Source organism: Geotrypetes seraphini, chromosome 12 (assembly GCF_902459505.1).
Source record: "Geotrypetes seraphini chromosome 12, aGeoSer1.1, whole genome shotgun sequence".
NCBI classification, from domain to species: Eukaryota; Metazoa; Chordata; class Amphibia; order Gymnophiona; family Dermophiidae; genus Geotrypetes; species Geotrypetes seraphini.
The window spans coordinates 42,840,458-42,868,236 of NC_047095.1; the positions used below are offsets into that span (position 1 = coordinate 42,840,458).

General features: G+C 43.5%; 1 protein-coding gene across 6 annotated transcripts in view; it reads right to left on the reverse strand.

Moving 5' to 3' along the window:
* The window catches only part of SRSF11 (serine and arginine rich splicing factor 11), a 204,450-nt gene that overhangs the window by 36,858 nt on the left and 139,813 nt on the right, over nucleotides 1-27,779 (reverse strand). For all 6 annotated transcript variants that reach the window (XM_033916649.1, XM_033916647.1, XM_033916648.1 and 3 more), the window contains exons 8-9: nucleotides 24,711-24,842; nucleotides 8,685-8,774 (exon numbers count right to left, since the gene is read on the reverse strand). In XM_033916649.1, coding sequence (XP_033772540.1) covers nucleotides 8,685-8,774; nucleotides 24,711-24,842 — 222 coding nt within the window. The remainder of the gene's footprint in view (nucleotides 1-8,684; nucleotides 8,775-24,710; nucleotides 24,843-27,779) is intronic.

Consider the following 27,779-nt stretch of genomic DNA (forward strand, 5'->3'; position numbering starts at 1 on the left):
GTATTTTAACCCATAGCGATTCCAGTTTGTTGATCATCTCCGCTGTGTCCATTCTTGTCGATTGTATGCTTTCTTTTACGTATAGGGCTATTCCTCCTCCTTTCTGACCTGACCTATCCCGGCGATAGAGCTTGTACCCCGGCAGTGCTGTATCCCATTTGTTTTCCTCATTCCACCACGTTTCAGAGATTCCAATGATGTCTATGTCCTCTGCATTGGCCATGGCTTCTAGTTCCCCTATTTTGTTACTTAAACTCCTTGCATTAGTATATAAGCAGTTTAGATCCTGGCATTTTGTTGTCTTCATTTCTTTTCCCTGTGCTTCAGTCTTTGGTGTCTTCTCTTTGGTGGTCCCCAGTTAAGATAAGCCAGCTAAGAAGCCAACCCGGGGAGGAGGGTGGGACGTAAGAATATCTGCCTGCTGTCCCTGGATAACACCTGTTACGGTAAGTAACTGTGCTTTATCCCAGGACAAGCAGGCAGCATATTCTTAACGCATGGGTGACCTCCAAGCTAACAGAGAGGGAGGAGGGATGGTTGGCCATTAGGAAAATAAATTTTGTAGCACAGATTGGCCGAAGTGTCCATCCCGTCTGGAGAAGGCATCCAGACAGTAGTGAGTAATGAACGTGTGAACTGAGGACCAAGTGGCAGCCTTGCAGATTTCCTCGATGGGTGTGGAACGGAGGAAAGCCACAGAAGCAGCCATAGCTCTGACCCTGTGGGCCGTGACAGCACCTTCCAGTGAGAGACCGGCCCGAGCATAACAGAACGCAATACAGGCAGCAAGCCAGTTGGAAAGCATCCGTTTAGAGACAGGACGACCTAGACGGTTAGGATCGAAGGTCAGAAAGAGCTGAGGGGACGAGCGGTGAGCCCTGGTACGGTCAAGGTAGTATGCGAGGGCATGTTTACAATCCAGTGTGTGCAACGCCTGTTCCCCAGGATGAGAATGGGGTTTAGGGAAAAAGACAGGCAACACAATGGACTGGTTGAGGTGAAAAGCCGAGACCACCTTGGGAAGGAATTTAGGATGGGTACGCAGAACCACCTTGTCATGGTGAAAAACAGTGAACGGTGGATCGGCGACCAGTGCATGCATCTCACTAACCCTCCTGGCAGAAGTGATGGCAATGAGGAAAAGCACCTTCCATGTTAGAAGTTTGAGCGAAGTTGTGGCAAGAGGCTCAAAAGGAGGTTTCATGAGAGCGGATAAAACCACATTCAGGTCCCAGACGACAGGAGGAGGCTTCAGAGGTGGTTTGACATTGAAGAGGCCTCTCATGAACCGGGAAACCAGAGGATGAGCCGTAAGCGGTTTTCTGAGGATAGGCTCATGAAACGCAGTGATGGCACTGAGGTGGACTCTGATTGAGGTGGACTTGAGGCCAGCATCAGACAGAGAGAGCAAATAGTCCAGTACAGTTTCCACCGCCAATGAGGTGGGATCGTGGTGATGCAGTAGACACCAAGAGGAGAACCTGGTCCACTTCTGATGGTAACATTGGAGGGTGGCCGGTTTCCTGGAGGCATCCAAAATGCGACGGACGGGCTGAGACAGATTCTCTGGAGAGGTCAGCCCGAGAGAAACCAAGCTGTCAGGTGGAGCGAGGACAGATTGGGATGTAGTAGAGACCGATGCTGCTGCGTAAGTAGAGTAGGAAACACAGGAAGAGGAATGGGCTCCCTGGAGCTGAGCTGGAGTAGGAGGGAAAACCAGTGTTGGCGAGGCCACCAAGGAGCGATGAGAATCATGGTGGCCCTGTCCCTGCGGAGTTTGGATAACGTCCGCAACATCAGAGGTAGTGGAGGAAAGGCATAGAGGAACCGATCCGTCCAGTCGAGCAGGAATGCATCTGGGGTCAGACGATGAGGAGAGAAGAGTCTGGAACAGAACTGGGGCAGCTGATGGTTGTGAGGAGCTGCAATGATGTCCACCTGCGGTGTGCCCCAGCGAGCAAAGATGGAGTGGAGTGTGGAAGGGTCCAGAGTCCACTCGTGAGGTTGAAGGATGCGGCTGAGATTGTCGGCCAGGGAGTTCTGTTCGCCCTGGATATAGACAGCCTTGAGGAAGAGATTGCGGGCCGTGGCCCAGGTCCAGATGCTGAGAGCCTCCTGATAAAGGAGGCGAGATCCGGTGCCGCCTTGCTTGTTTATGTAGTACATGGCGACTTGATTGTCTGTGCACAGGAGAAGAACCTGAGGGTAGAGAAGGTGCTGGAAGGTCTTGAGAGCATAGAACATGGCTCTGAGTTCCAGGAAATTGATGTGATGTTGACGCTCCTGAGGGGTCCAGAGTCCCTGGGTGCGTAGATCTCCCAGGTGAGCTCCCCACGCATAGGGGGAGGCATCCGTAGTTATGATCATGGAGTGAGGGGGTAGATGAAAGAGTAGACCCCTGGAAAGATTTGAGGAGTTCAACCACCATTGAAGAGATTGCTGAAGAGACGATGTCACAGAGATGGGATGAGAAAAAAGATCCTTGGTCTGTGACCATTGGTTGGCAAGAGTCCATTGAGGTGTCCTGAGGTGGAAGCACATGGACCATCGAGGCCATGTGGCCCAGGAGGATCATCATCTGTCGGGCTGGAATGGAGTGATAAAGGAGCACCTGACGACAGAGGTGGAGCAGGGTCCGTTGACGGTCGGAGGGGAGAAACGCCCTCATCAGTGTGGTGTCGAGAACTGCTCCAATGAACTGAAGTCGCTGTGTGGGAAGCAGATGCGACTTGGGGTAGTTGATCTCGAACCCCAGGAGATGGAGGAAAGAGATGGTGTGATGAGTGACTTGTAGTACAAGTGGAGACGTAGGTGCTTTCACCAACCAATCGTCCAAGTAGGGGAACACCTGGAGGTTGTGAGACCTGAGGAAGGCCGCCACCACAATAAGGCACTTGGTGAACACCCTGGGCGATGAAGCGAGGCCAAAAGGTAGCACTTTGTACTGATAGTGACGGTGCTGTATCTGAAACCGTAGGTAGCGACGTGAAGTCGGATTGATTGGGATGTGAGTGTAGGCCTCTTTGAGGTCCAGGGAACATAGCCAGTCGTGCTGAGAGAGAAGAGGGTAAAGCGTGGCAAGGGAGAGCATTCTGAACTTCTCCTTGACCAGACACTTGTTGAGGTCCCTCAGATCGAGGATGGGACGGAGGTCTCCTGTCTTTTTGGGAACCAGGAAGTAGCGGGAGTAGAATCCCTGACCCCTTTGGTCCGGAGGCACTTCTTCGATGGCATTGAGAAGAAGGAGAGAGTGGACCTCCCTCAGGAGGAGGGGGGTTTGGGAGGAGTGAGAAGCAGACTCTACAGGAGGATGGTCTGGTGGAAGAGTCTGGAAGTTGAGAGAGTAGCCGTGGCGAATGATGTTGAGGACCCATTGGTCTGATGTGATGACTTCCCAACGGCTGAGGAAGATTCGGAGGCTACCTCCGATAGGCTGAGGAAGAGGCAATGATGGTGGGAGACTGGCTATGCCCTGGAGGAAAAAGTCAAAAGGACTGAGATGGTTTTGACGGAGGTAGAGGCTTGGCAGGTTGGTGAGACTGTGAGCGAGCCTGAGATTGATGCTGTTGATGAGGTCGGCGAGGCTGCTGTTGGGGCGGGTTGAGAGGTCTGGCCGAGAACCTGCGCTGGTAGGAAGACTGCTGTCTGTAGGGGCGAGCAGGTGGAGTCTTCCTTTTAGGTTTGATCAGAGTGTCCCACCTGGTCTCATTTGCTGAGAGCTTCTGGGTTGTTGAGTCCAGGGACTCTCCGAAGAGTTCATCACCCAGACAAGGTGCGTTCGCCAGGCGGTCCTGGTGGTTAATGTCTAGGTCAGAGACTCTCAGCCATGCCAAACGGCGCATGGCCACCGCCATGGCAGATGCGCGAGAGGTCAACTCAAATGAGTTGTAGATGGAGCGAACCATAAATTTCCTGAGTTGGAGGAGGCTAGAAATATGTTGCTGGAAAAGAGGGACCTTATGTTCAGGAAGATATTTCTGTAAGGAGGAGAGCTGTTGTACCAGATGCTTCATGTAGAAGGAGAAGTGGAAGGTGTAGTTGTTGGCTCTATTGGCTAACATGGCATTTTGGAAAAGGCGCTTACCAAATTTATCCATGGTTTTTCCCTCTCTGCCAGGAGGGGTGGAGGCATATACACTGGAACCCTGAGATTTTTTCAAAGTAGATTCCACCAGGAGGGACTCGTGAGGCAATTGAGGTTTGTCAAACCCTGGGATTGGAATAACCCGGTACAAGCTATCCAATTTACGAGGGGCTCCAGGAACAGTGAGGGGAGCCTCCCAGTTTTTATAGAAAGTTTCCCGTAAGATGTCGTGGACGGGCAACTTCAGAAATTCTTTGGGAGGTTGCTCAAAGTCTAGGGCATCGAGGAAAGCCTGAGACTTTTTAGAGTCGGACTCTAAGGGAATGGAAAGAGCTGCTGACATCTCCCTAAGGAATTTGGAGAAAGAAGATTGCTCTGGTTTTGATACGGTGTCGGTCATGGAGGGTTCTTCGTCGGTTGACGAAGCGTTCTCCTCGGTACCGTGAGGGGAGTCTTCCCACAAGTCCGGGTCCCTAATGTCGGGGTGCATACGTTTGGACATCGGTGTGGGGGGCTCGGCATGGCGGGTCTTTGAGAGAGATTTGCCTGAACGCACCGAGGTGGTACCGGGTGAGGAAGACCGATGTCGTTCCTGGGACCGGACAAGGTCGGCAGCATCACGGGTATGCACTGTAGGTGTTTCTGCCAAGAGCACCGGCATGGAGGTATTAATCGGTACCAAGGGGGTTGACACCGATGGGACAGTGCGAGGCTCAGACCGGTCCTGTACTGGAAGGTGCGGTGCTAGCAACGCCGGCAACAGTTGCTGGAGCTGTTGTTGCAGCTGCTCCTGTAACTGTGTTTGGAGTATGGCCGCGATGCGGTCATCCAGGGGAGGCACCGGTACCGCTTTTTTCTTCTTCGGTACCATAGGTGCCGCTCTACGCTCCGGCGATGAGGAAGCCGATGATGAGGCACTCACCGAGATCGGAGCGGAGCGTTTGCGGTGCCGGTGCGGTGCCGGGAGGGCCGGTGTCACAACCATGGCAGGAGGGCGCTCAAGGGAAGTGGGAGGCTTCTTAGCCGGCTTACCTGGGCCCAACGGCCCCGAGGAAGGGTCCGGTGGTGTTGATGTCGTCGGTGCCGACTTTTGGGGTGCCGTCGACGTCGCAGCCGGTTCCATGGCAGATCCGGTACCAAACAAAATATTTTGCTGGATCTGCTTATTTTTCAAAGTATGCTTTTTAAGCGTAGCACAGTGGGTGCAGGTGTCAGCCCGATGCTCTGGACCCAAGCACTGGAGGCACCAATTGTGCGGGTCGGTGAGGGAGATCGGGCATGCACACTGCTGGCACTTCTTAAAGCCCGGTTGAGGGGGCATGAAGAGAAACACGGCCTCCGCAAAATCGAATCCGGAGGCCTGTATGGTGGCAACAGGCCCAGCCGGGGCCGGCCTGAAAAAATAAGGAAAACTCGACGAGTTTTTTTTTTGAAAACAAAAATAAAGGGAATCCGATAAGAAAAATAGGAAAAAAGTGAGAAAATACGCGAGCTGGAAGGCAAAAATTAGTTTTTCAACTGCCGTTGAAAACACATGCGTCTTCTTCGCTCCGCGGAAACGAAGAAACTGGGGACCACGCACTCCTCCGTCGGGCGGGAAGGCACTCGCGCATGCGCGGTGCGGCCAACTAGAACTTTCTAGTTAAAAAGGTCCGTACCGGGGCTCCGTCGGTGACGTCACCCATGCGTTAAGAATATGCTGCCTGCTTGTCCTGGGATAATAAATATTAAATCCTATAATGTATAAGAGTATTTAACTTTTGTAAGGGGAGGGAGGGGTTGGGAGGGTTTTCTAACTTGATATCAATTGTTTAGATATTAGGAATAGTTCATAATATTCAAAATATTATAGAATATAGGTATTGGCTGAAAAGTTATATTTTTAATGATATATGAAAGTTAATCAAGTGTATATTAATAAGTTCGAATGATTTTTCTTATACACTTGTTGTAATATGTAAAAATGAATAAAGAATTTAAAAAAAAGGTTAATATAAAGAAAGAGAATGTCCATTGACAGTGCATAAGCACAAAAGTAAACAGTTTGTCTTCTTTTTTTTAAAAAAAAATAATTTTTATTGATAAAGCAGCCAACAGCAATACAGGAAAACAGAAACTACATCGCCGTAGCCGTCAATAAGCAAGTAGTCCAAAACAATACATCAAGCCCAGGAGGGCACCAAACATAAACCTCCATGAAGCAGAAGTTCTACTACACCCATGTTAGATTCGCACACTTGTCTTTGCTTGTTTGAATCCAGAGAACAGGAAAAAGACCACCTTACAGCACTACACCCATGGTGGATTTCTGAAATATTATGGAAAGGCAGTTGCAACATTGATTGATTCTAGTTGATCCTGGTTAGAGGATAAAAGAGAGAACCATTCAGCTTCATTGGTTAACATGGAGAAAGAGAACCACCTGATTTTACTCTTACACTTTGGGTTTTATTTTTAACATGGTAAAGAATCTAATTTACCAGGCTCTACACCCATATTAGATTCCTCCACTAGTCTTTTGGACCCATACTGACGCTCCAAGGTAAGCAACGATGCCATCTGAGACAAAACATCAATTTTCCTTCTTATGCGATTTTGCGCAGCGAAGCAAATAGGAAAATAAAGTTCAAAGACTGCTGGAAATTAAGAAACTTGAGCTGGAATGCTATGCCATGGCTAATTCAAAATTTTGATACCTCGATGTAGAGCCTCAATGTAAAGAAGAACATTAGTGTTTAGATGAAGAATGTTGATGCTCCGATGAAGAATGTAGACTTTTTGATGAATTGACTTGATTTCGATCTTCGATGCAGAATCTCAAAGAGATGAAGCACGTCGATGCCGATTTTAAATTTTTTTTTTTTGTACAGACATACAATGCTTCGACGATACTCGATGCTCCGCGTGTCGGTGTCCTCTGGATACAGACCGACGATCTGAAGATGAACATCAACAATGACTTGAAGAACAGAGGCTGAAATGGAACCGATATCTTCAGTACCGCCCCAATAAAGCACTCCCTCAAACAGCAACTGATACTCTGTCGAGTAAGTAGGTCATAGTCGATGAAAACAATGCAAAGCAATGTGCATAAAGTCATCAACCCTGGAACCAATATAATGCACCGATACATGAGACTAAGCGGGTATTAATGGTGCCAGAGGGTGTCGAGGGGTAGAAGACCTCAAAGAGGTTGCATGCCCAATAGGAGACACTGGTGTTGAAGTGGAATTATATCTCGATGATGTATCCTAGACAAGTTCCATCAATGTAGACACCACAGTACTGAAGAAAAACTGTTTAAAGGTTTGATTTCCACTGATGTACAAAGAACCTGGAGAAAGTACTGTCATTGAATATGCTACACTTAGCATGGATTGGTACCGATGCAGGTTGATGTATGAAGAGGAGGCATTGCATTTCAAAACAATAACCTGTACCGATGAGGAGGCACCAAGACCATGTAACATCAAATCGTACTGAAGGTGTAACAGGCATTGAAGCATAAGTGCCTGAAAAGGTGGTGTGCTTCAGAAATGACACCCTGTATCACCCAGAAATCTATGCATCAAATGGACTCCATACTTAATTGGCAGGGCACTGTCCACTGTGATGCATCTGCGTTGACGTGGTAGAAACATCGGTTACAGAAAGGAAAGCATCAACTAGACTCGATGCTAATATGCCACCGATGCAAGTAGATTGAGGTATCGATGTATTCTGGGAACCAGCAAGTTCCAGTCGTTATAGGTCTGGAGTTGGACTTTCATGTTGAAATAGAGAAACAAAAGAAGAAAAATACTATTAATTGATGTAAAAAATGATCTTCTTCTAATCTATAGCCCCAGAGTCAGTTACAATCGGTGAGGGCAAGCCGAGTTAGAGTAGAAACAAGGCCGAAAATCCATCGATGATCACGGTATGAAGGATGGAGTTTTGCATGAGGGTCGTTGAACTCTGAAAGTGGTTCTTTTTAAGAAAGTCCAAAATTTCTTTCTATTCTTCTTTACTAATTTTCAGAAGAAAAGTAAATAACAGAAAGAAGAAATTTGAAAAAGTTTGTTAAAAAAATTTAAACGGGAAGGCAACCCGATGGAGAAACAAGAAATACGTCTTCACTCTGTGGAAAACTAAAAACCGACGACCTCGTGAACTGGCAGCAGGTGGGAAGGCACTCATGCATGTGTGGTGTGGGCAGTCAAAGTTTTTGGATTCTTAAAGTGCCGGTGCACTTTTTCACTGTCCATATTGGGGCTCCGTGAATGACGTCACTTACATGTGAGAATATCTGCCTGCTGGTCCTAGGACAACAACACACTAGATTCTTGTGTTAACAGATTCCGTTGTAATATGGTTAACATATCAGACTCTAATGTCTGCCTTATATGGAATCCACAGTGCATTAAAATTATCCTTTGTGGTATTCTCTCTAACACAGTATACTATTTTCTATAGAGTTCACATTATGTTTCCCAAAAAGTGTTTTCATAGCTACCATTTTATTTTTTCTCTTCAAATACAGAGTACAAGAGGAATCTTATTTTTATCTTTTAAATCTGAAACATCAAAAACTATATTGTATCTAGTGCATGCAATTTACCTGCTTGTGCTTCTAGAGCGTCTGGTTGTGCTATAGCTTTTAGGTGGAGTCTTTGAACGTTTCTTTTCTTTTTCTTCTCTCTTTCTATCCCTTTAAAAGAAACAAATCAAACTTACTTTAAAAAAAAAAATGCAGCTATTTAATACATTTGCACTTTATTAAACTATAAAAACATCACAAAATAGAAGACTAAGACTAGGGCTAAGGCTGTTCAGCTTGGAGAAGAGATGGATCAGGGATAATATGATAGAGGTCTATAAAATATTAAGTGGAACGGAAAGGTAGATGTGAATCAATTGTTTACTCTTTCCAAAACTAATAGACTAGGGAGCATACGATGAAGCTACCAAATAGTAGATTTAAAACAAACTGGAGAAAAGATTTGTTCACACAACATGTACTTAAACTCTGGAATTTGTTACTGGAGAATGTGGTAAAATCAGTTACATTAGCAGGGTTTAAAAGAGATTTGGATAAATTCCTAAAAGGAAGTCCATAGGTCACTAGAGATGGCTTGAGTAAATCCTCTGCTTATTCATAAGATAAAATCGGTTTTATTACTTGGGATCTAGTGAGATAGATAGATTCTACTTGGAATCTATTCACACCTCCAAAGAAATCAAGCAAATTGGTGAGGCAAGATCTTCCTCAGCTGAACCCATGCTGAAATTGTCTCATTAAATCATGTTTGTCTACGTGTTCCACAATTTTATTTTTTACAATTGTTTCCACCATTTTGCCCAGAACTGAAGTCAGGCTTACCACAGTCTTTAATTTCCCGGATTTTCATAATGAAGGACCTACCGTATATACTCGAATATAAACCAGGATTTCTGGTCCAAAAATGGAGGTCTTAGTTTATATTCAAGCCAACAATATACTCCCTTCCAAAATTACTGCTGGCTACCACTGTCAGGCTCTGCACCATGCCCCCCTCCCTACCCTAGCCTCATACCTTTACTGCCGATCCACAAATTCATGGGAGCCAGTAAGGAAGCAGCTCAGCACCAAGCAGCAGCACCAGATCGTGCGCCTGCTAGTGCTGCTCAGCGGCCGAAGAAACTCGTGGCAGCCAGTTAGCAGCGGGGCAGGAACTCAGAAAGTTCACTCCTGCCTGATGCACCTCCATTGGGGATCAGCATGGCCGTAGAGGTATGAGGGGCAGGATGCAGAGTTTGACGGGAAGGAAGGGAGCTGGGTGCAGTGCCTGACAGGGGAGGGAAGGAAGGAGGCTGGGTGCAGAGCCTGACAGGGGAGGGAAGGAAGGGTGCTGGGTGCAGAGCCTGACAGGGGAGGGAGGGAAGGAAGGGGGCTGGGTGCAATGCCTAACAGGGGAGGGAAGGGTGTTGGGTGCAGGGCCTGGCAGGAAGGGAGCTGGGTGCAGAGCCTGGCAGGGCACTTGAATATTAAGCCGCCCAACTTATATTCGAGCCAAATTTTTTTCCTCCTTTTTTGGGGGAAAGGGGGGGTCTCAACATATTCAGATCGACTTATATTCGAGTATATACGGTACATATGAAAAAGCTCTGCTTTTCGTAAGAGACAACTTTGATACCTAAACCTGGCAATGAAAACAGCTCTTTACTAGAAGAGCATAAGGATCTCTTGTTGACTATATCTTATCAACTTATTTGCCAAATACTATGGAGATTTCAAATGTCATGCCTGGAATACTATATACAACAGCTTGAACTTAATTCATTGGTCTATTTCAGGGGTGTCAAATGTCAGTCCTCAAGGGCCACAATCCAGTCAGATTTTCAGGATTTCCCAATAAATATGCATGAGATCTATTAGCATACAACGAAAGAAGTGCATGCAAATAGATCTCATGTATATTCATTGGGGAAATGCTGAAAACCCAACTGGATTGCGGCCCTCAAGGACTGACATTTGATACCCCTGGTCTATAGGATATAAGCTCAATAAGTAAATAAAGAGAAGACTCATGCAGAAATAATTAATTTAATTTAATTCTTATATACCACTAATAACCGTGAGGTTTCTAAGCGGTTTACAAAAATGATGCATTACAAAGATATAATAGATAAAAATAAATAAGATAGGTACTTGGAAAATTTCCCTAACTGTCCCAAAGGCTCACAATCTAACTAAAGTACCTGAAGAAACAATTTATGAAAAATAAAGATAAAAATATAAAGACAGAGGTAGAGATAGAGATAAATATGAATATTCCAACAAGTAATATATAAATAACTATTTTACATCTTACAATTGAAAATATTCTAACATCAGCGAATATCAGGATACAATTATGAAGAGGGAATTTTTAGCAGACAGGGAATGTGGATACCTAGTATGAGAAAGAAATTTAGGATAAGGTGTTGAAGTTATGTTCGCGGGAGAGTGTCTGGCTAGGACAAGAATTTCTTAAACAAAGTGGTCTTTAGTTCTTTCCGGAAGATGCTATAGGTCATCCTAGCGGTATCGATGAGATAGCCTAGCCATGATTGCTGTCTACCAGCTTGAAACTTGAAAATTCTATCCAGGAAGGTTTGATATCTGCAGCCAATGATTTTCAGGTATGCAAACAGGTTGTTGTTTCTGGTAGATCTAATGGGGGAATAGAATTCAAAATGAGGTAGGAGGTAATTAGGGGCCATTCCACAGATTAATTTATAGCAAAAACAGGAGAACTTGAATAGAACTCTTTCTTCGAGTGGTAACCAGTGTAGTCGTTTGTAAAAGGGACTAACGTGATCACTTTTCTTTAGTCCGAATATTAAGCGGACGGCCGTGTTTTGAATTATTTGCAGTTTTCTTACGGTTTTTTTAGGTATCCCCAAGTAGATAATGTTACAATAGTCCAGGGTGGATAGAATCAGCGACTGAACCAGTAATCTGAAGGATAGAGGGTCAAAATATTTTTTTATGGTTTTCAGTTTCCAAAGAGTGGAGAAGCTTTTTTTAGTCACCGAGTTTATGTGATCGGTCATAGTGACTCCTAATATTCTTATAGTTTTTAATATTAGGTGGTCATGACCATTTATTTGTATTGTTGTTGTGGTGATTTTTTCCTTTGGGCTAGCCAGGAAAATTTTTGTTTTTTCTGAGTTTAGTTTCAATTTAAAGTTTGTGGTCCATTGTTCAATTTCCGTCATAATGAAGGAGATGTGCTTGGATGTGGCATTCGTCACATTTGTTATTGGAATTAATATAGAGATGTCATCAGCATAAATGTAATATATTAGATTTAACTTTTGCAGTAGGTGACCTAGGGAGGAGATATATATGTTGAACAAGGTGGGAGATAGTGGGGAGCCTTGAGGGACTCCCGAGGGACTTTTCCAGGATTCCGAGTAATTACCATCGTTGACCACTTGATATGATCGTTTAGTTAAAAAGCCTTGAAACCAGGTCCACACACTTCCCGATATTCCCATTGCATCTAGACACGTGAGCATTATTTCATGATCCACTAGATCAAAAGCGCTACTAAAGTCTAATTGTAAGATCAGGGCGCTGGTGCCATGACTGAAGAGATTGTATAGGTGATTAAGGAGAGAGCCAAGGACTGTCTCAGTGCTGAATCCTTTTCTAAAACCTGATTGATGGTCATTTAAGAGATTGAATTTTTCTAAGTGATTTACAAGTTCCAGGTTGACCAATCTTTCTAACATTTTGGTGAAGAAGGGGGTGCTCGCAATGGGTCTGTAATTGGACGTCAAAGTGAGTGAGGTCTTCTGGTCTTTGGGGATGGGTGCGATTAGAATGTGACCCATATTTTCCTGGTAAATTCCAGTTTTAAGTATGGATGTTGCCCAATTAAATAGATCCCTTTTGAATTTGGGAACTGCAACTTGCATGATCTGGGATGGACATTCATCTAGAAGACAATTTGATTTGGCGCATTTATTGAATAATGTGAGGAAGTTAGACCAATCAGGGTGTTCAAATTCATTCCAGTACATATCGACATTGGGCTCTCTTTCCTGTGGAATGAACTGGAAAACGAAGTTGGGTGAAGGTGAAGATATTGAGGCTCTTAAATCAATGATTTTTTTGCTAAAGTGGTCAGCGAGGATGTTGACCGTTGGTATCTGTTCATTTTTAATTTTAAGGATCTGTGTAGTGTCTGTTAATTTGTTCAATATTTTGAACAATTCTCTACTATTGATATTGACTGCTCCTATTTTTTTTTTGCATAACAGTTGCGACGCTTTTCTTTTATCAGGTTTTTGTAGATTTTCATTTTATGTTTCCAATTGGTTTTGTCATCCACATTTGCAGTTTTTAGCCATACTCTTTCGAGTTGTCTGAGTTCTTTTTTGAGGGCTAGTAGTTCGGCATCATACCATTCTTTAAACTCCCTTGTATTCTTTTTGTATGTCTGGACAGGAGCTATTTGGTTTAGTATATCTTTGGTTAATTTTTTCCATCTGGAAGGGAAATCATGTTCTTCCTCTGATTTGGGGTGTAATTCATAATAGGTCCAGAATTCTGTTGGATTAGTGATTCTTCTGTGGGTGACAATTTTATTCTGTTTGGCTTTGTTTGTGTATTTTGCAATAGAGATTTTCTTTTGCCAACGTAGTTCAAAATTGTGAATGTAGTGGTCTGACCCTATGCATTTTTCCCAATTTCCTATGTGGTATTGAATCTTTGGATTAGTGAGGTCTTTATGGGAAAAGGTGACGATGTCCAGTTGGTGTACCTTTTCATGTGTTACCTCTTTGATTGGTATTCCGTAGCCCAGGGTAGTTAGAAATGTGTCAATTTCAATCACTTCTGGTTTTTCCACTTGTTCTAGATGGACATTTATATCTCCCAATAGAATGTTATATGCTCCTTTTATGGTATTGGCCGAGTTGAATTCAAAGAATTCTTCTTTTGCAGTGGTCCATTTTTTGGGGGGGATGTAGAATAGAGTCACAATTAGTGCAGTGAAGAGGAACAGGAGAGAAGAGATGCAGTGGAGAAGATACAGGAGATGAGAAGACACAGCTTGGAGACAGCAGGGTGAGACCGAAGAAAACACCATCCATCAACACTGAACTACACTCACCCAATTACTTGACTGGAGCTCCAGTGTCTCTGAACCTACTCTTACCTATACTATGACAAAAGCGGAGATCAGGGCATTTCTGAGCAAGCCCATGGTGGTTCCAGACTGGCCATCACACCCCCAGTCCATAAAAGGTGTGTAAAAATGACAACTGAGGCTGCTAGTCAAGTATACAATCAGGAGAAGAGGGAACATTATATTAGGAGTCAGACAGTCAGCAAGGAACTCATGAGCCGAAACAAGCAAACAAGATATGGCCTCTGATAACCACCCCCTACTGATAACCACCCCCGAATGCAAGATCTTCAGAAAAGAAATAAAAACGACTCTTTAAGAAATCACTGAATCACTCTTAACATATCAATTACCTTCCATCCTCCTGCCTTCACCCCACCCCACAGATACTACCAGTCTTTCTCAATTTCTCTTGAATTCATCAATGATCTTCTACTGTAACCCACCATTTATATCTCTTTTTGTAATCTTTTGAATTCACCAATGATCCTATATTGTAACCCACCATTTATAACTCTTTTGTAATCCGCCTTGAACTGCAAGATAATGGCGGAATAGAAATCTCTAATGTAATAACATTAAATTAACTGCATAAATGACATTTTAAAGACAATTATGTGGCTACAGATACAGTTCAGACTATTTGTACATTCAAATACTACTTAATTTCTACATACAGTACTTCAACTATGATTTGATGTAAACGGTTTCTGAAGATAGCTTTAGATTCAACATACAAAACTGCATAATTTGGTCACTAGTAGTTTGCAAAATTTGAAAATTATTCCCTGAAAATTGGCACGTCTTTACTATGCCTCGCAGGTGTCAATTTTACTTTAAAGAGGCAGAGTGGCAGCATATGGGGGGATTTATACAAGAGATGCACTTTTAAGGCCACACATTAAACATTTTTATTTCATAAAAAATATCCACATATATTTTTAGCTTTGAATAAGTGGATAATTAAGACAAATGTGGTAGGCATCATTTCTGCATGCTTCCTCCCCCTCCAGTGAGGGATGTGGTCAAATATAGACAAGGCCGTTATATTTTGCTTGAAGTTAAACTTGAACACCATCATACTATTAACATATACAGTATACCCCCTAATGTAGAACAGAAGGTTTTCTCTGAAGAGATATACAAGTTAAAAGGGGACCAAGCTAAAGGGAACCTGGGATGCGAGGGATGCTTTAAATGTTGACCTAACATTGGATAATTCAGCTCCTAGAATGAGATATAATAGGGCTCATAAGAAGAAATTAAAAGATTTGTTGAATACTTGAGACATGGTTAGATGTATGGAGGCATTTGTACCCATGGGATAAGAATTATACTTATTACTCTGAAGTCCATAATACCTGGAATACATTTCTGGTTGGTGGGAAAGAAGTATCATCCCAAGTGCAGAGGCTGCCAATGAAGCTCAGATTTGCTCAATCATGCCCTGATTTTGCTCTCTCTACTATTTGGAGAGGAAGCTTAGGGTCAGAGATATTGGAAGCTCAGGGACAATTGAAGAAGGCTTTGCAAAAATATATTCAATTTAGGACTGAACAATTAATGTGTTAACACAATTAACATGTTTTGTAGTGGTCCATTTTTTGGGAGGGATGTAGAATAGAGTCGCAATTAGTGCAGTGAAGAGGAACAGGAGAGAAGAGATGCAGTGGAGAAGATACAGGAGATGAGAAGACACAGCTTGGGATTGGCATATGGGATTTCTTCTTAAAGGAAGTTAGGGAGTGGGTAATTAGTGTGGGCAGACTAGATGGGCTGTGGCCCTTTTCTGCCGTCATTTTCTATGTTTCTAAACCTTTAACGGAAATGTTTAATAGTACAAAGGAAGGGGGTCGAGTTACCTTGATCTTGGCGGGGGTCACCCTAATTTTGAAGCCTGGTAAAGATTCTACTCATGTGAATCTTATCGCCCAATATCCCTGTTCGGGACTGCTTATAAAATTTTCATGGGAATATTGGCTCAAAGACTGCAGTACTTTATGGGCTAGCTCGTGAAAGGTGACCAGTGAAAGCACATAAGGCACCAGCCCTGATCCTGGGAGTGAATGCGGAAAAGGCCTTTGACCGGGTCTCTTGGCTTTTCTTGTTTAGAACTCTGTCCTCCTAAGGATTAATGGTCAATTTCTTGCCTGGACGAAAGCGCTGTATGTCAAACCCTTGGTAGCTCTTAAAGTTAACAAGGCGTACTGTGCAGTTTGAGTTAGCTAGGGGAACACATCACTTTGTCACCACTTTTATTTGCTTTGGCTATAGAACCCTTTGCACAGACAATATGGGATAGTGCAAATATTATGAGAATCCATAGTGGCAGTATATAGCAAAAGATACTCCTATTTACAGACTATATCCTTCTTCTGCTGGAGCACCCCAAGGAGTCTCTGGAGGGAATGCTGTTAGAGTTAAGACATTATGGTAGGGTGTCTGGGTTTCAGGTCAAAATGACAAAATCGGAGATACTTAATTTCCCGATTCTGCCACAGAAGAAAGAAGGGCTCCAGAGACTGTATCCATTCCGGTGGGCCTTTCACTCATTACAATATCTGGGCATACGCCTTACTGCGGACTTAAAAATCATTATTTACTGCTAATTCTCCCCCTCTTTTGAAAAAGATTCGGGAGGATTTGGACAGATGGAAGCGTTTACCAATCTCCTGGTTGGGTAGAGTACATGTTATTAAAATAATGGTCTTGCCAAGATTTTTATATGTATTCTCTGCCATGCCTCCTTCCCAAATCCTTTCCTGACTCTACACTGTAGAAATTTTTCCTATATTTGGAAGTGTAGGCCTCCCGCAAGTCAGGAAAGCTATGCTATTTCAGATGTGTGACCAGAAAGGGATGATTGTACCTTAATTATTACTACCTTGCAGTACAGTTGTGATACCTAGTTACCTGGTAGAAGGATACCCAGAAATTGTGGGTCCAAATGGAAGCTTGGTTCATGGGGGATGTTCAACTTCAGAATCTCCCTTGGCTTCTCCTGAGCCAGATCCGTTGTTAACTCTCAGTATGTTAATCTTCTCAAAGGGGTTCTCTTGCGTCTCTGGGCTTCTACCAGGGAACAGTGGCACCAGTGGTAGTGGCAGTGGTAGAGGACTTTACTGCATTGGAAGTTTTACAATATAATCAAGTAATAGATTTCATTAAGAAAAAGGCTTCGCCAGACCTCCTTTGAGAAAATAAAAAGCTGGGATTGGGTATGGTCTGCACCCAGTGGCAGGGGCTGTATCTCTAGATTCTACCAACTCTTGGTGTACCATGATCAGCCACTGCTACATTATTTTGCTCACTGGGAGAATAGAGGATACTTACAACTCCACAGTGGAAGACCCTATTGTGCTCCTTACTTAAAGTATCAATAGCGATGAATACGGTTGAAAATGGCTATAAAGTTTTGTACCGGTGGTATTATACACCAATGAGGTCAGGTCCACCAGATATGTTCAAAGGACCCTTGTGCACCACACTGTCTCCAGCAGATGTCAAGAATCCCAGAATTCCTGACATCTGCTGGAGACAGTGTGGTGTACAAGGGTCCTTTGAACATATCTGTTGGACCTGTCCCAAGGTGTGTTTATTCTAGAATATGATCTTTGCTATCTGATATGTGGGGTGATTACTGTAAAAGATATTGGATGTGCATTATTGAATATGAAACCTGTAGGTATACCCAAGTTTATAAAATTATAGCAACTGTTGCTACAGCAGCTCGGTTGATGTTGGCAGCAGCATGGTGCCAAGTACTGACCCCAACTTGTTCACAAGTAGTGCAAAAAATTGATTATGTTTTTCGTATGTCTAAGTTGATCTTGCTTGACAAACTGCACTTCTTTGAGGGAGTAAACAGGCAGATAGACAAGGGTGAACCGGTCGACATTGTATATCTGGATTTTCAAAAGGCATACGACAAGGTCCCGCATGAACGACTGCTTCGAAAAATTGCAAGCCATGGAATCGAGGGTGAAATACTCACGTGGATTAAAAACTGGGTAGCGGATAGGAAACAGAGAGTGGGAATACATGGACAATACTTGGACTGGAAAAACGTCACAAGTGGAGTGCTGCAGGGTTCGGTGCTTGGGCCCGTGCTCTTCAACATATTTATAAACGACCTGGAAATTGGTACAACGAGCGAGGTGATTAAATTTGCGGACGATACAAAGTTATTCAGAGTAGTGAAGACAAAGAAGGATTGCAAAGACTTGCAACTAACAAACCCGCTCGAGGAATGGGCCGCAACATGGCAAATGAGGTTTAACGTGGATAAGTGCAAGATGATGCATGTCGGTAGCAAAAATCTTATACACGAATACAGGATGTCCGGTGCAGTACTTGGAGAGACTCCCAGGAAAGAGACTTGGGAGTACTGGTAGACAAGTCAATGAAGTCGTCCGCGCAATGTGAGGCGGTGGTGAAAAGGGCAAAGAGAATGCTAGGAAATGGAATGATTAAGAAAGGGATCACAGACAGATCGGAGAAGGTTATCATGCCGCTGTACCTGGAATACTGCGTCCAGCACTGGTCACCATATATGAAGAAGGAAGGACATTGTATTACTCGAAAGGGTCCAGAGAAGAGCGACTAAAATGGTTAAAGGGTTGGAGGAATTGCCGTACAGTGAGAGATTAGAGAAACTGGGCCTCTTCTCCCTTGAAAAGAGGAGACTGAGAAGGGACATGATCGAAACATTCACGATAATGAAAGGAATAGACTTAGTAGATAAAGACAGATTGTTTACCCTTTCCAAGGTAGAGAGAATGAGAGGGCACTCTCTAAAGTTAAAAGAGGTAGATTCTGCACAAACGTAAGGAAGTTCTTCTTCACCCAGAGAGTGGTAGAAATCTGGAACGCTCTTCCAGAGGCTGTTATAGTGGAAAGCACCCTCCAGGGATTCAAGACAAGGTTAGACAAGTTCCTACTGAACCGCAACGTACGCAGGTAAGGCTAGATTCAGGGCACTGGTCTTTGACCTAAGGGCCGCCATGTGAGCGGACTGCTGGGCACGATGGACCACTGGTCTGACCCAGCAGCGGCAATTCTTATGTTCTTATGACTGCTATGAAACATCATAGTCTAGGAATGTTCCTGACACAGTGGAAGCATACAACTGGCATGATGCTCAAGGAAACAGTACATGATACAGCACACCAACTACACAGACACTCGAGGTTGGGGGGGGGGGCGGTGGTTGTTGGGATCACAGTACTTTTTGTTGATTTTTTTTTTTTTATTAGGCTTTTATATACTGCCTATCAAGGTTATCTAAGCGGTTTTACAATCAGGTACTCAAGCATTTTCCCTATCTTTCCCAGTGGGCTCACAATCTATCTAACGTACCTGGGGCTATGGAGGATTAAGTGACTTGCCCAGGATCACAAGGAGCAGCGCTGGATTTGAACCCACAACCCCAGGGTGCTGAGGCTGTAGCTCCAACCACTGCGCCACACACTTCTCCTTGCGTCAGAGGGAACATGCTATCATATGGAGAGTGGCCTGCGAGGTTCACTACAGCCGTTCGTGAACCTAAGCAGGCCGCTTTGAACAGGAGCGGCGGCAGCAAACATGGGTGGATGGAGGGAGGGGAAGAACGGGAGGGGAAGCGAAAAAGAAGGGCTATGGAGCAGCAGGAAAGAGGGCTGCTTTGGGGGGAGGGGTGTGCTGGGGCCAGACAGCAATTGGGGGGAGGAACAGATGGGGGGCCATGAAGCAGGCAGGCATTGCACAACAGGGGGAAAGGGGGCTGCTTTGGGGGGAGAGTTGTGCTGGGGGCAGATAGCAATCGGGGGGAGGGAGGAACAGAAGGGGGGGCATTGCACAACAGGGGGAGAGGTGAAAGGGGGCTGCTTTGGCAAGCAGGGGGGGCCAGGGAGACAGACAGAAAGAAAGACGCAGACAGGGGACCTGGGAGAGACACAGACACAAAGAATGACAGACAGACAGCGTCCAGGGAGAGAGACAAATAAAAAAAAAACACCATACATACAGACATCTACTCTAGCACCCGTTAATGTAACGGGCTTAAAGACTATGAACATATATACAGAATTCTTCAAAACCCAAAAAGGCTGACTGGCATCCAAGAGCAACTAGGAAAAGCATAAACAGAATGAGACAGTAGGCAGGCGCAGGAAGTACAGGGCGGGAGTCTGGAATATCTCACCTATCTACTGGAAAAGATATTATCAAGATAAGAACATAATCTCTTTTTCCAGTGTAAAAGGTGAGACATTCCAGATTAGTGGAACATACAAAAGAAGTTGCTGATCTTTTGGCTGCCAGTCATACAAGGTATCTGATCGTACCTCCACCCTCGCAGACTGGTGGACATGCTCAGGAAAGGATGGAGGTGGAAAAAAGCAGCTAGCACCCTGTAAGACAATGCTGAATCTCCTAGGTATGCCTATCAGCCTGCGCTTGAATCTCAGTTCGACAGTAGAAAGAAAAAAAAATGTGGGGACAGACCTGAGCTCCTAAGAAACCAATGCATGCTAGCTAACAGGTACCCATTGGGATTGGCCTGTCAGCTGCATACCGAAGTCTATGTGATCTCAATGAAGGCAGAACTTAAGAATTGCTCTGAGCACAAAGAAAGCCAGAAAAGGGGACAAAAACACTGAATAAAATAAGAAAAAGGGGAGAGAACAGAAAAACTCCTTCAGGCATGTGTGCAGAAGGGAAAAAAACTGTAGGTGGTTATATAGCTCCCAGTGAAGTACAGGAGAGTCACAGAAAAAATCTGGAGTGGATTCCTTCTACATATGGCCATTGGGATACAACCCACTATTGCAACTGGAAGATCGGTTAATATAGCTGGTTTTAAAAAAGGATTGGACAAGCTTCTGGATTGGCCATGGTCTTACTATTGAGACAGACATAGGTAAGCCAATGCTTGCCCTGGATTGGTAGCATGGAACATTGCTACTATTTGGGTTTTTAAGAGCAACAAAAACACTGTGGTGACTCAATGTTCCAGACGTAGGCTTCATTATAAATTCAACTTGATAATCCACATAAAAACATGTAGGACTCAATCCACTGGGAACTTTGGACAAGACACTGTCTGTGTTTCAACATTAGCGTCTTCCTCAGGGGTCCTATGAGTAATGATGTGATAACGAGACGTAGTGTAATGTATCTAACAAAACTATATCTAGTGCATGGGTGAAAAAAGAAACATGGGTCCATGTGGCAACATTCATATGATGAGGTCACTTTTGCTATCTTTCTCCTAGTTTCTTTCTCAAATCCTGAGAGTCTCTTATCACTTACTCTCCTAGTTAACTTTCCTCCTGATGATCACTCCCCTTAATGATGGGTGCTCCTGAACATTGAAGCTTTAACTTTATACCCAGATTTTCTGTCATAAAGAGTTTTCTTCTACCTTGTAGGGTTTTCTCTCTCACAGTTTTTTCCTGGAGCAGACCAGTGAGGTCTTTAAATCTCCCTTTCCTAAGTCTTTGTACTTCAGGGAGTTATATCCTTTGAATTTTGAGGTTCTTTGGTAAAACATTTGTTGTTGTTTGCTGGTTCTGGAACGCCCTTCATTACGTTGTGACACTCTATTTTCTTATGGTCTAAAAGAACTAACTAAACAGGCTCTACACCCACGTTAGATTCCAGCACTTGTCGTTGCATGTTTCTATCCAGACAACAGGAAAAAGACCACCTTACAGGCTCTACACATCCATGGTGTATTCCTGAAGTAGTATGGAAAGGCAGTTGCAACATGGGTCAATGCTGGCTGATCCTGGTTAGAGGTTAAAACAGAAAACAATTCAGCTTCACTGGTTAACATGGAGAACAAGAATGTCCATTTGATAGTGTAAAAGTACAAAGGCATAAATGCTTCTATTAATCTTTATTGTTGGTTTTTTTAATATGGAAGGGAATCTTTTAAATATGGAAGGCAATCTAACTTAACAGCTCAATACTCATGTTAGACTCCCCTACTAGTGTTGAAATGTCCAGACATCAAGAAAAAAACACCTTACAGGCTCTACACCCCCTGGTGCATTCCAGGTGGATGCAATGTGGATCGATGCCCCGACAGAAAATTGGATTCGGTACCTTGTAGCCCCAAAATGTTATGCTTAGGCAGGACCGATACTGAACAAAGCAGTCTCTAGAAGGTCAAAAAGACTGAGCTGGTTTCTGAGACGTAGATGAAGCCTCACGTTATCCTGATGACAAACCATCATTGTCAATGTAGAATCTCGATGTAAAGAAGGGAGTTGATGCTTTGAAGATGATCAACGTTGTATGGAGATCACTGTCAACGGGAACAAAACGTTGATGTCTTTTGGACCCAGAATGACGCTCCAAGACAAGTAGCAACATCATCTGTGAAAAACATCAAATTCTCTTCTTATGTGAGTCTGCGTAGCGGAGTCCATAGGAAATTAAAATCCAAAGGCTGTTGGAGATTAAGAAACTAGAGATGAAATGCTGTGCCATGCAGAACCTCGATGTGAAGAACACCAGTATTTTACTGCTAATCGATGTTTCAATGAAGAGAATCATCGACAGCATCGATACCTTATGTGTTTGATACAGCTCTGATGAAATGGAGCATTCCCTCAAACTGCAGTTGATGTGATGCTCTGTCAAGAGTAAGCAGCTCATAGTTGATGTAACCAATGCAAAGCGGTGGATAAGTCATTGATCCTGGAACAAATACCCTGCACCAAATCTGAGCTGAGCTGATATCAATGGTAGCGAAGGGGTCGAGGAGTGGGAGACTTCACAGAGGATGCACATCCAGTAAGTAACACAACCTGCAGAGATGGATGGTACCGGTGTCAATGTGAAATTATTCTTCGACGATAATACGAATACACTCATATCCCTAGATCTAGGAGAGGTACCATTGGTGCAAATGCCTCAGTACTATACCCTTGGATACAGACCAATGTTCTAAAGATGACATCAACGATGACTTGAAGAACATCTATACTAACTAAAGTGACGTTTGAGGATAGACTCCTAATCAGTACCTTACGCCTTATGAGAACTATGCTCAGGCTAACTGGCACTGATGAAGTTGCTGACACTGAAGTAGAATTAGTCTACAGAAAAGTGAACCTCCTGCAATCTCAAAGCATGTACTGTTACTTGACTGAGCAGGTATTAACAGTACTGAAGGGTGGAATTCTACCGATGTATAACAGCATCAAGTCTTAATCAGCATCAATGATAAGGAAGCCAACGGTATTAACAGGCATTCAAGCGTGAGTGTCTGAAAAGGTGATACGCTTCAGAATGACAACCTGTATCGCCCTGAAGGCCATGTATCAAGAGGACTCGATGCTTAATGGCAGGGCTCTGTCCACTGCGATGCAACTGCATCAATCAAGAAAACTCGATGCTAGCATGCCATCGATATAAGCAGATGGAAGCATTGATGCCCTCAGATACCAGACAGTCCCAGTTACTGGAAGTCCGACTCCAGACCTATATGTGGAAATAACGAAGAAAAGCTTTAATCAATAGTGTTTTCCTTCTTCCAGTCTATAGCCCCGGAGCCAGATACAGTTAGAGAGGGCAAGCCGGGTTGGAGTAGAAACAAAGCCAAAAATCCATCGATGATCACGGAGGGAAGTCAGGATGGAAAATTGTGTGAAGGCCGCTAAGTAAAAGAAGTTTGAGGAAAGTCCAAATTTTCTTTTTCCTTTCTACTTTTCTTCGTGGTTTGTTTTCAAAAGAAAAGTAGAAGAGGAGAAACTTGAAATATAGTCAAACCTCGGTTTGTGAGTAACGTGGTTTGCGAGTGTTTTGCAAGATGAGCAAAACACTCAGCAAACTGAGCACCACCCCGATAAACAAGTACTTACAGCTGCAGGCAGTGCCGCTTCAAGGAGATGCCTCTTCCATCCACCAGCCAGCCTTCTGCACCACGTTGGAGAACCCCTGAGCCTACGTAGCCAAGCGCCGTCCCACATGTACGTTAAGTACATTCACGCACAACGTCAATCATCAATATTGTGCATGTTTATATGTAATGCAAATGTGGGACGTCTCTCGGCTACGTGGACTCAGGGGTTCTCCAACGTAGTGCGGAAGGCACTTGGTGTAAAAGGCTGGCTGGCGGACAGAAGAAGCATCTCCTTGAAGCGGCGCTGCCTGTAGCTATACAAGGACCCCGATGGTTGCGCGCGGCTGGCCACCTACAAACTGCAGCACCTGGCATGTACACACCCCTTAGCCACCCCTCACCACTTCCTCCCAGTTCCTTAGCACCTTTTGGGTTGTGGAACGAATTGTCAGCGTTGCCATTTTTTTCTATGGGGAACTTTGCTTTGATTTAAGAGTACTTTGAATTACGAGCATGCTTCTGGAACAAATTATACTTGTAAACCAAGGTACCACTGTACTTGAAAAAGTTTGAAATAAAACAAATGGGAAGGCAATTCAGTGGAGAAACAAAAGATACGTCGTCTTCTTCACTCTGCGTAAAATGAAAAACTGACGACCTCGCAAGCTGGTGTTGAGCGGGAAGGCACTCGCACATGTGGGCAGTCTAAAAGCTTGCAAAAGCTTAAAGTGACACTACATTTTTCACTGTCCATACCAGGGATCCATGGATGACGTCACCCACATGTGAGAATATGATGCCTGAAGCAGTTTATGACTATTGCTCCCTGTCAAAAAAAATGCCCACATTTTACTTCAAACTTTGCTGACAAATGCTACATTGCCTCAGAAACAAGAACATGGGCAACACAAGTTTAAGGTCTAATCACCATTATTAATCATCATCATTTAACAAGGGGTAAAAAATTAATGAAATTAATATTTCAGAATTCTTGCACTACCTTTGACAATTTATTTCACCAAGTGAGCCAAGCAGTCCAATTTATAGAAAAGATAGGAATATTTCAGGATGTTACCACTTCTAATTAATTTCTTCCAACAGTAATTCTCAGAACAAAAGCCAAATTTCAACCATCCTCCTCTCCATTAATTACCTGGATTTAGATGTACTCCGAGACTTCCTGATTCTCTCTCTGGAATGAGATCGCCTCCTCCTTGGGCTTTTCGATCGTCGCCTACTTCTTGATTTAGAATGTGACCTCCTCCTTGATCTGCTTCTTGAGCGTCTGCAATCAGCATGACAATATATTTAGCAATAACATTCCAAACTGGTTTATTATACTCAAAATGCAAGCAAAATTTTATACTACTTGATAATTTCCTCTCTTTGAATCCTGTAAGACAAGTCCAGACTAATGGGTTCAGGGGCGTGGAGAAGTAGCCTAGTGATTACAGTACTGAATTAGCAACCAGAGAAGCCCAGTTCAAATGCTACTGCTGCTCCTTGTGAGCATGTGTAATTTTCTTACCACCTCCCTTTCCCTTTACTTAGCCACGAAGTCCAGGGCGCTAAATGCTCCGACGCTCATAGGAATTCTATGTGTCGGAGCATTTAACGCTCTGGAATGCAGTAGAAACCTCTACCATGGCTTAGCAAAAAGGGAGTGTGCTAATCTTTCACTCTTTCAGGAACAAACTTGGACTAAGACCTCCAAGGACACGAAAATACCTGGTTTAACTTACCCTGAGCTATTAAATAAGTGTGACCTAAATACAAATAAATAACAAATCCTCATACCAGCAGATGGAGGTAAAGATACTGAAACTATTCCAATGACATCATCAGCATAAGGGTTGGTTCTCTGGAATCATACTGTCCAAGCAGAAGTTGATCCACTTTGCCATACACTAATTCTAGTCTCCAAGCAAATCACTGCAGCTAATTTCAGGAGAGAGAAGGCTAAGCCCAAAAGAAATCCTCTACACTGCTGTTTTCCAGGGAAGGTCCTAGCATGACTCAAGAAAAGGAAATTCACAGGTATGAATAAGGAGAATTTCACCTTCCTTATCCTGCTAGACTAGTCCAAACCAATGAGACATACAAAAACAAAGTACCTTGAATTAATCTGCCAAAGTCCACTGTGTTCTTGACCAGAGCACCGATTTTATAGTTCTTCTTAAAGAAGTGCAGCAATGATCACATTGCCGTTCTGAAAATGTCTTCTGGTGCAACCACTCGGGTCTCCTTCCAAGAAGTTGCCTTAGCCCAAGTGGGCTTGTAGGCCCACCGGAGCCACTTACTGTCAAATGATGTACACTGCTTTAACGGCAGCCTTAATTCACTGAACAATGGAGGATTTAGAGTTTGCACGGCCTCTGTGTGGTCCCAAAATCAAGACAGAAAGCCTATCTGACATGCAGAAGGAACTGGTCACTTCTATATAATAAAGCAAAACCCTACAAGCCTCCCAGTTTATGGAAATTAGTTTATTAGTTTAGTTTATTAGGTTTTTTTATATACCGCCTATCAATATTATCTAAGCGGTTTTACAATCAGGTACTCAAGCATTTTCCATATCTGTCCCGGTGGGCTCACAATTTATCTAACGTTCCTGGGGCTATGGAGGACTAAGTGACTTGCCCAGGGTAACATGGAGCAGCGGAGGGTTTGAACCCACAACCCCAGGGTGCTGAGGCTGTAGCTCCAACCACTGCATCATACACTCTTCACTAATTCTGTGAAGGTTCCGAAAAAGAATACTGTCCAAGTCACATGAAATAAGGAGACCACTTTGACTGACAAGAACCCGCATTGTCTGACAAGAAGTTAGGATCAGTGCAGGAAAAGGTCTGTAATTCAGACACCTGCTTAGCTGAGCACATAGCCACTAGAAACACTATTTTCAGGCTAAGATTCTTAACCAAGGCTCGTTTCAGAGGTTCATATGGTTGAGCCAAGAAGGTATAAAGGACTCAGCACTTCAGCGAATGAAATGCGATTTATCTGTTGTTGTTTTTTTATATTGAGCAGCGACTAGAAGAATAGCTGAAAAGAAAGTTATGGTTAGCAATACTATGTAATCGCACCTCATTCCCCGAGGAAAGTTCTGAAACGGAGCTCACATCGGAAGAGGTGGTACTGCAAGATAAGTTTGACACTTTTCAGGTCACATTTAAAAAGATAAAAATATGAATATGAAAAGAAAGATTTGATAGATATTTAAGTTGGATCAATGAGGACTGCAGCCTGATTGGGTTAAGCTACCCGATGGACAGTCTGAAGATCCTTTTGTTCTAACATATCCCTCTTGCAATGAAAATTATACAATTTGTAATGGTGTTGATGTTATGTAGGTATTTAAACATCTCTATCACATCTCCCCTCTCCTAAATATACATATTGAGATCTTTAAGTCTGTCCCCTTATACCTTATGATGAAGACCACTGACCCATTTTAGTAGTCTTCCTCTGGACTGACTCCATTATGTTTATTATCTTTTTGAAGGTGTACTCCAGAATTCTACACAATATTCTAAATGAGATCTCGCCAGTCTTATACAGGGGCATCAATGCCTCCTTTTCCTACTGGTCATACCTCTCCCTATGTACCCTAGCATCACTCTAGCTTTCGCTGTCACTTTTTCAACCTGTTTGGCCACCTTAAGATCAAACGCTATCACTTCCAAGTCCTACTCCTCTTTCAAGCACAAAAGTTCTTCACCCCCTAAACCAGCCCTACACAACTCAAAAATGATCTGGGGCCACAACGAAAGTCGGAAAATGTAGAGCGGGTTGTGTTAAATTTACAAAAAATAATTAAAGTGGCAAACCTCAATATTTTCAAGAGAGTACCAATTAAAAACATGTTAAGAAAGTATTAGATAACTAAATTTAATAATATTAACTTACCAAAAGCGTGACAAACTGCCACATTTGTACTTGTTCAATGGACCCTTAATGCGAGACGTTGCATCTCATGTCACCAACTAGTTTTTCAAATTCTGGAGTCATATTTGATGTTGAAGTTTTCAATATGTATTCTAAGTGTTTGTCAGTTAAACATGAACGAGATTTGCTTTTATTAAGGTGCATAACAGAAAATGTTTGTTCACTTATGTACGTGCTGCCAAACATGCTGAATACTTGTATTGCTGTGTCCCTTAAATTTTAAAATTTCTTTTTGTCCAAGCTTCTGTAAGCAGAACACAGAAAAGGTGATTCT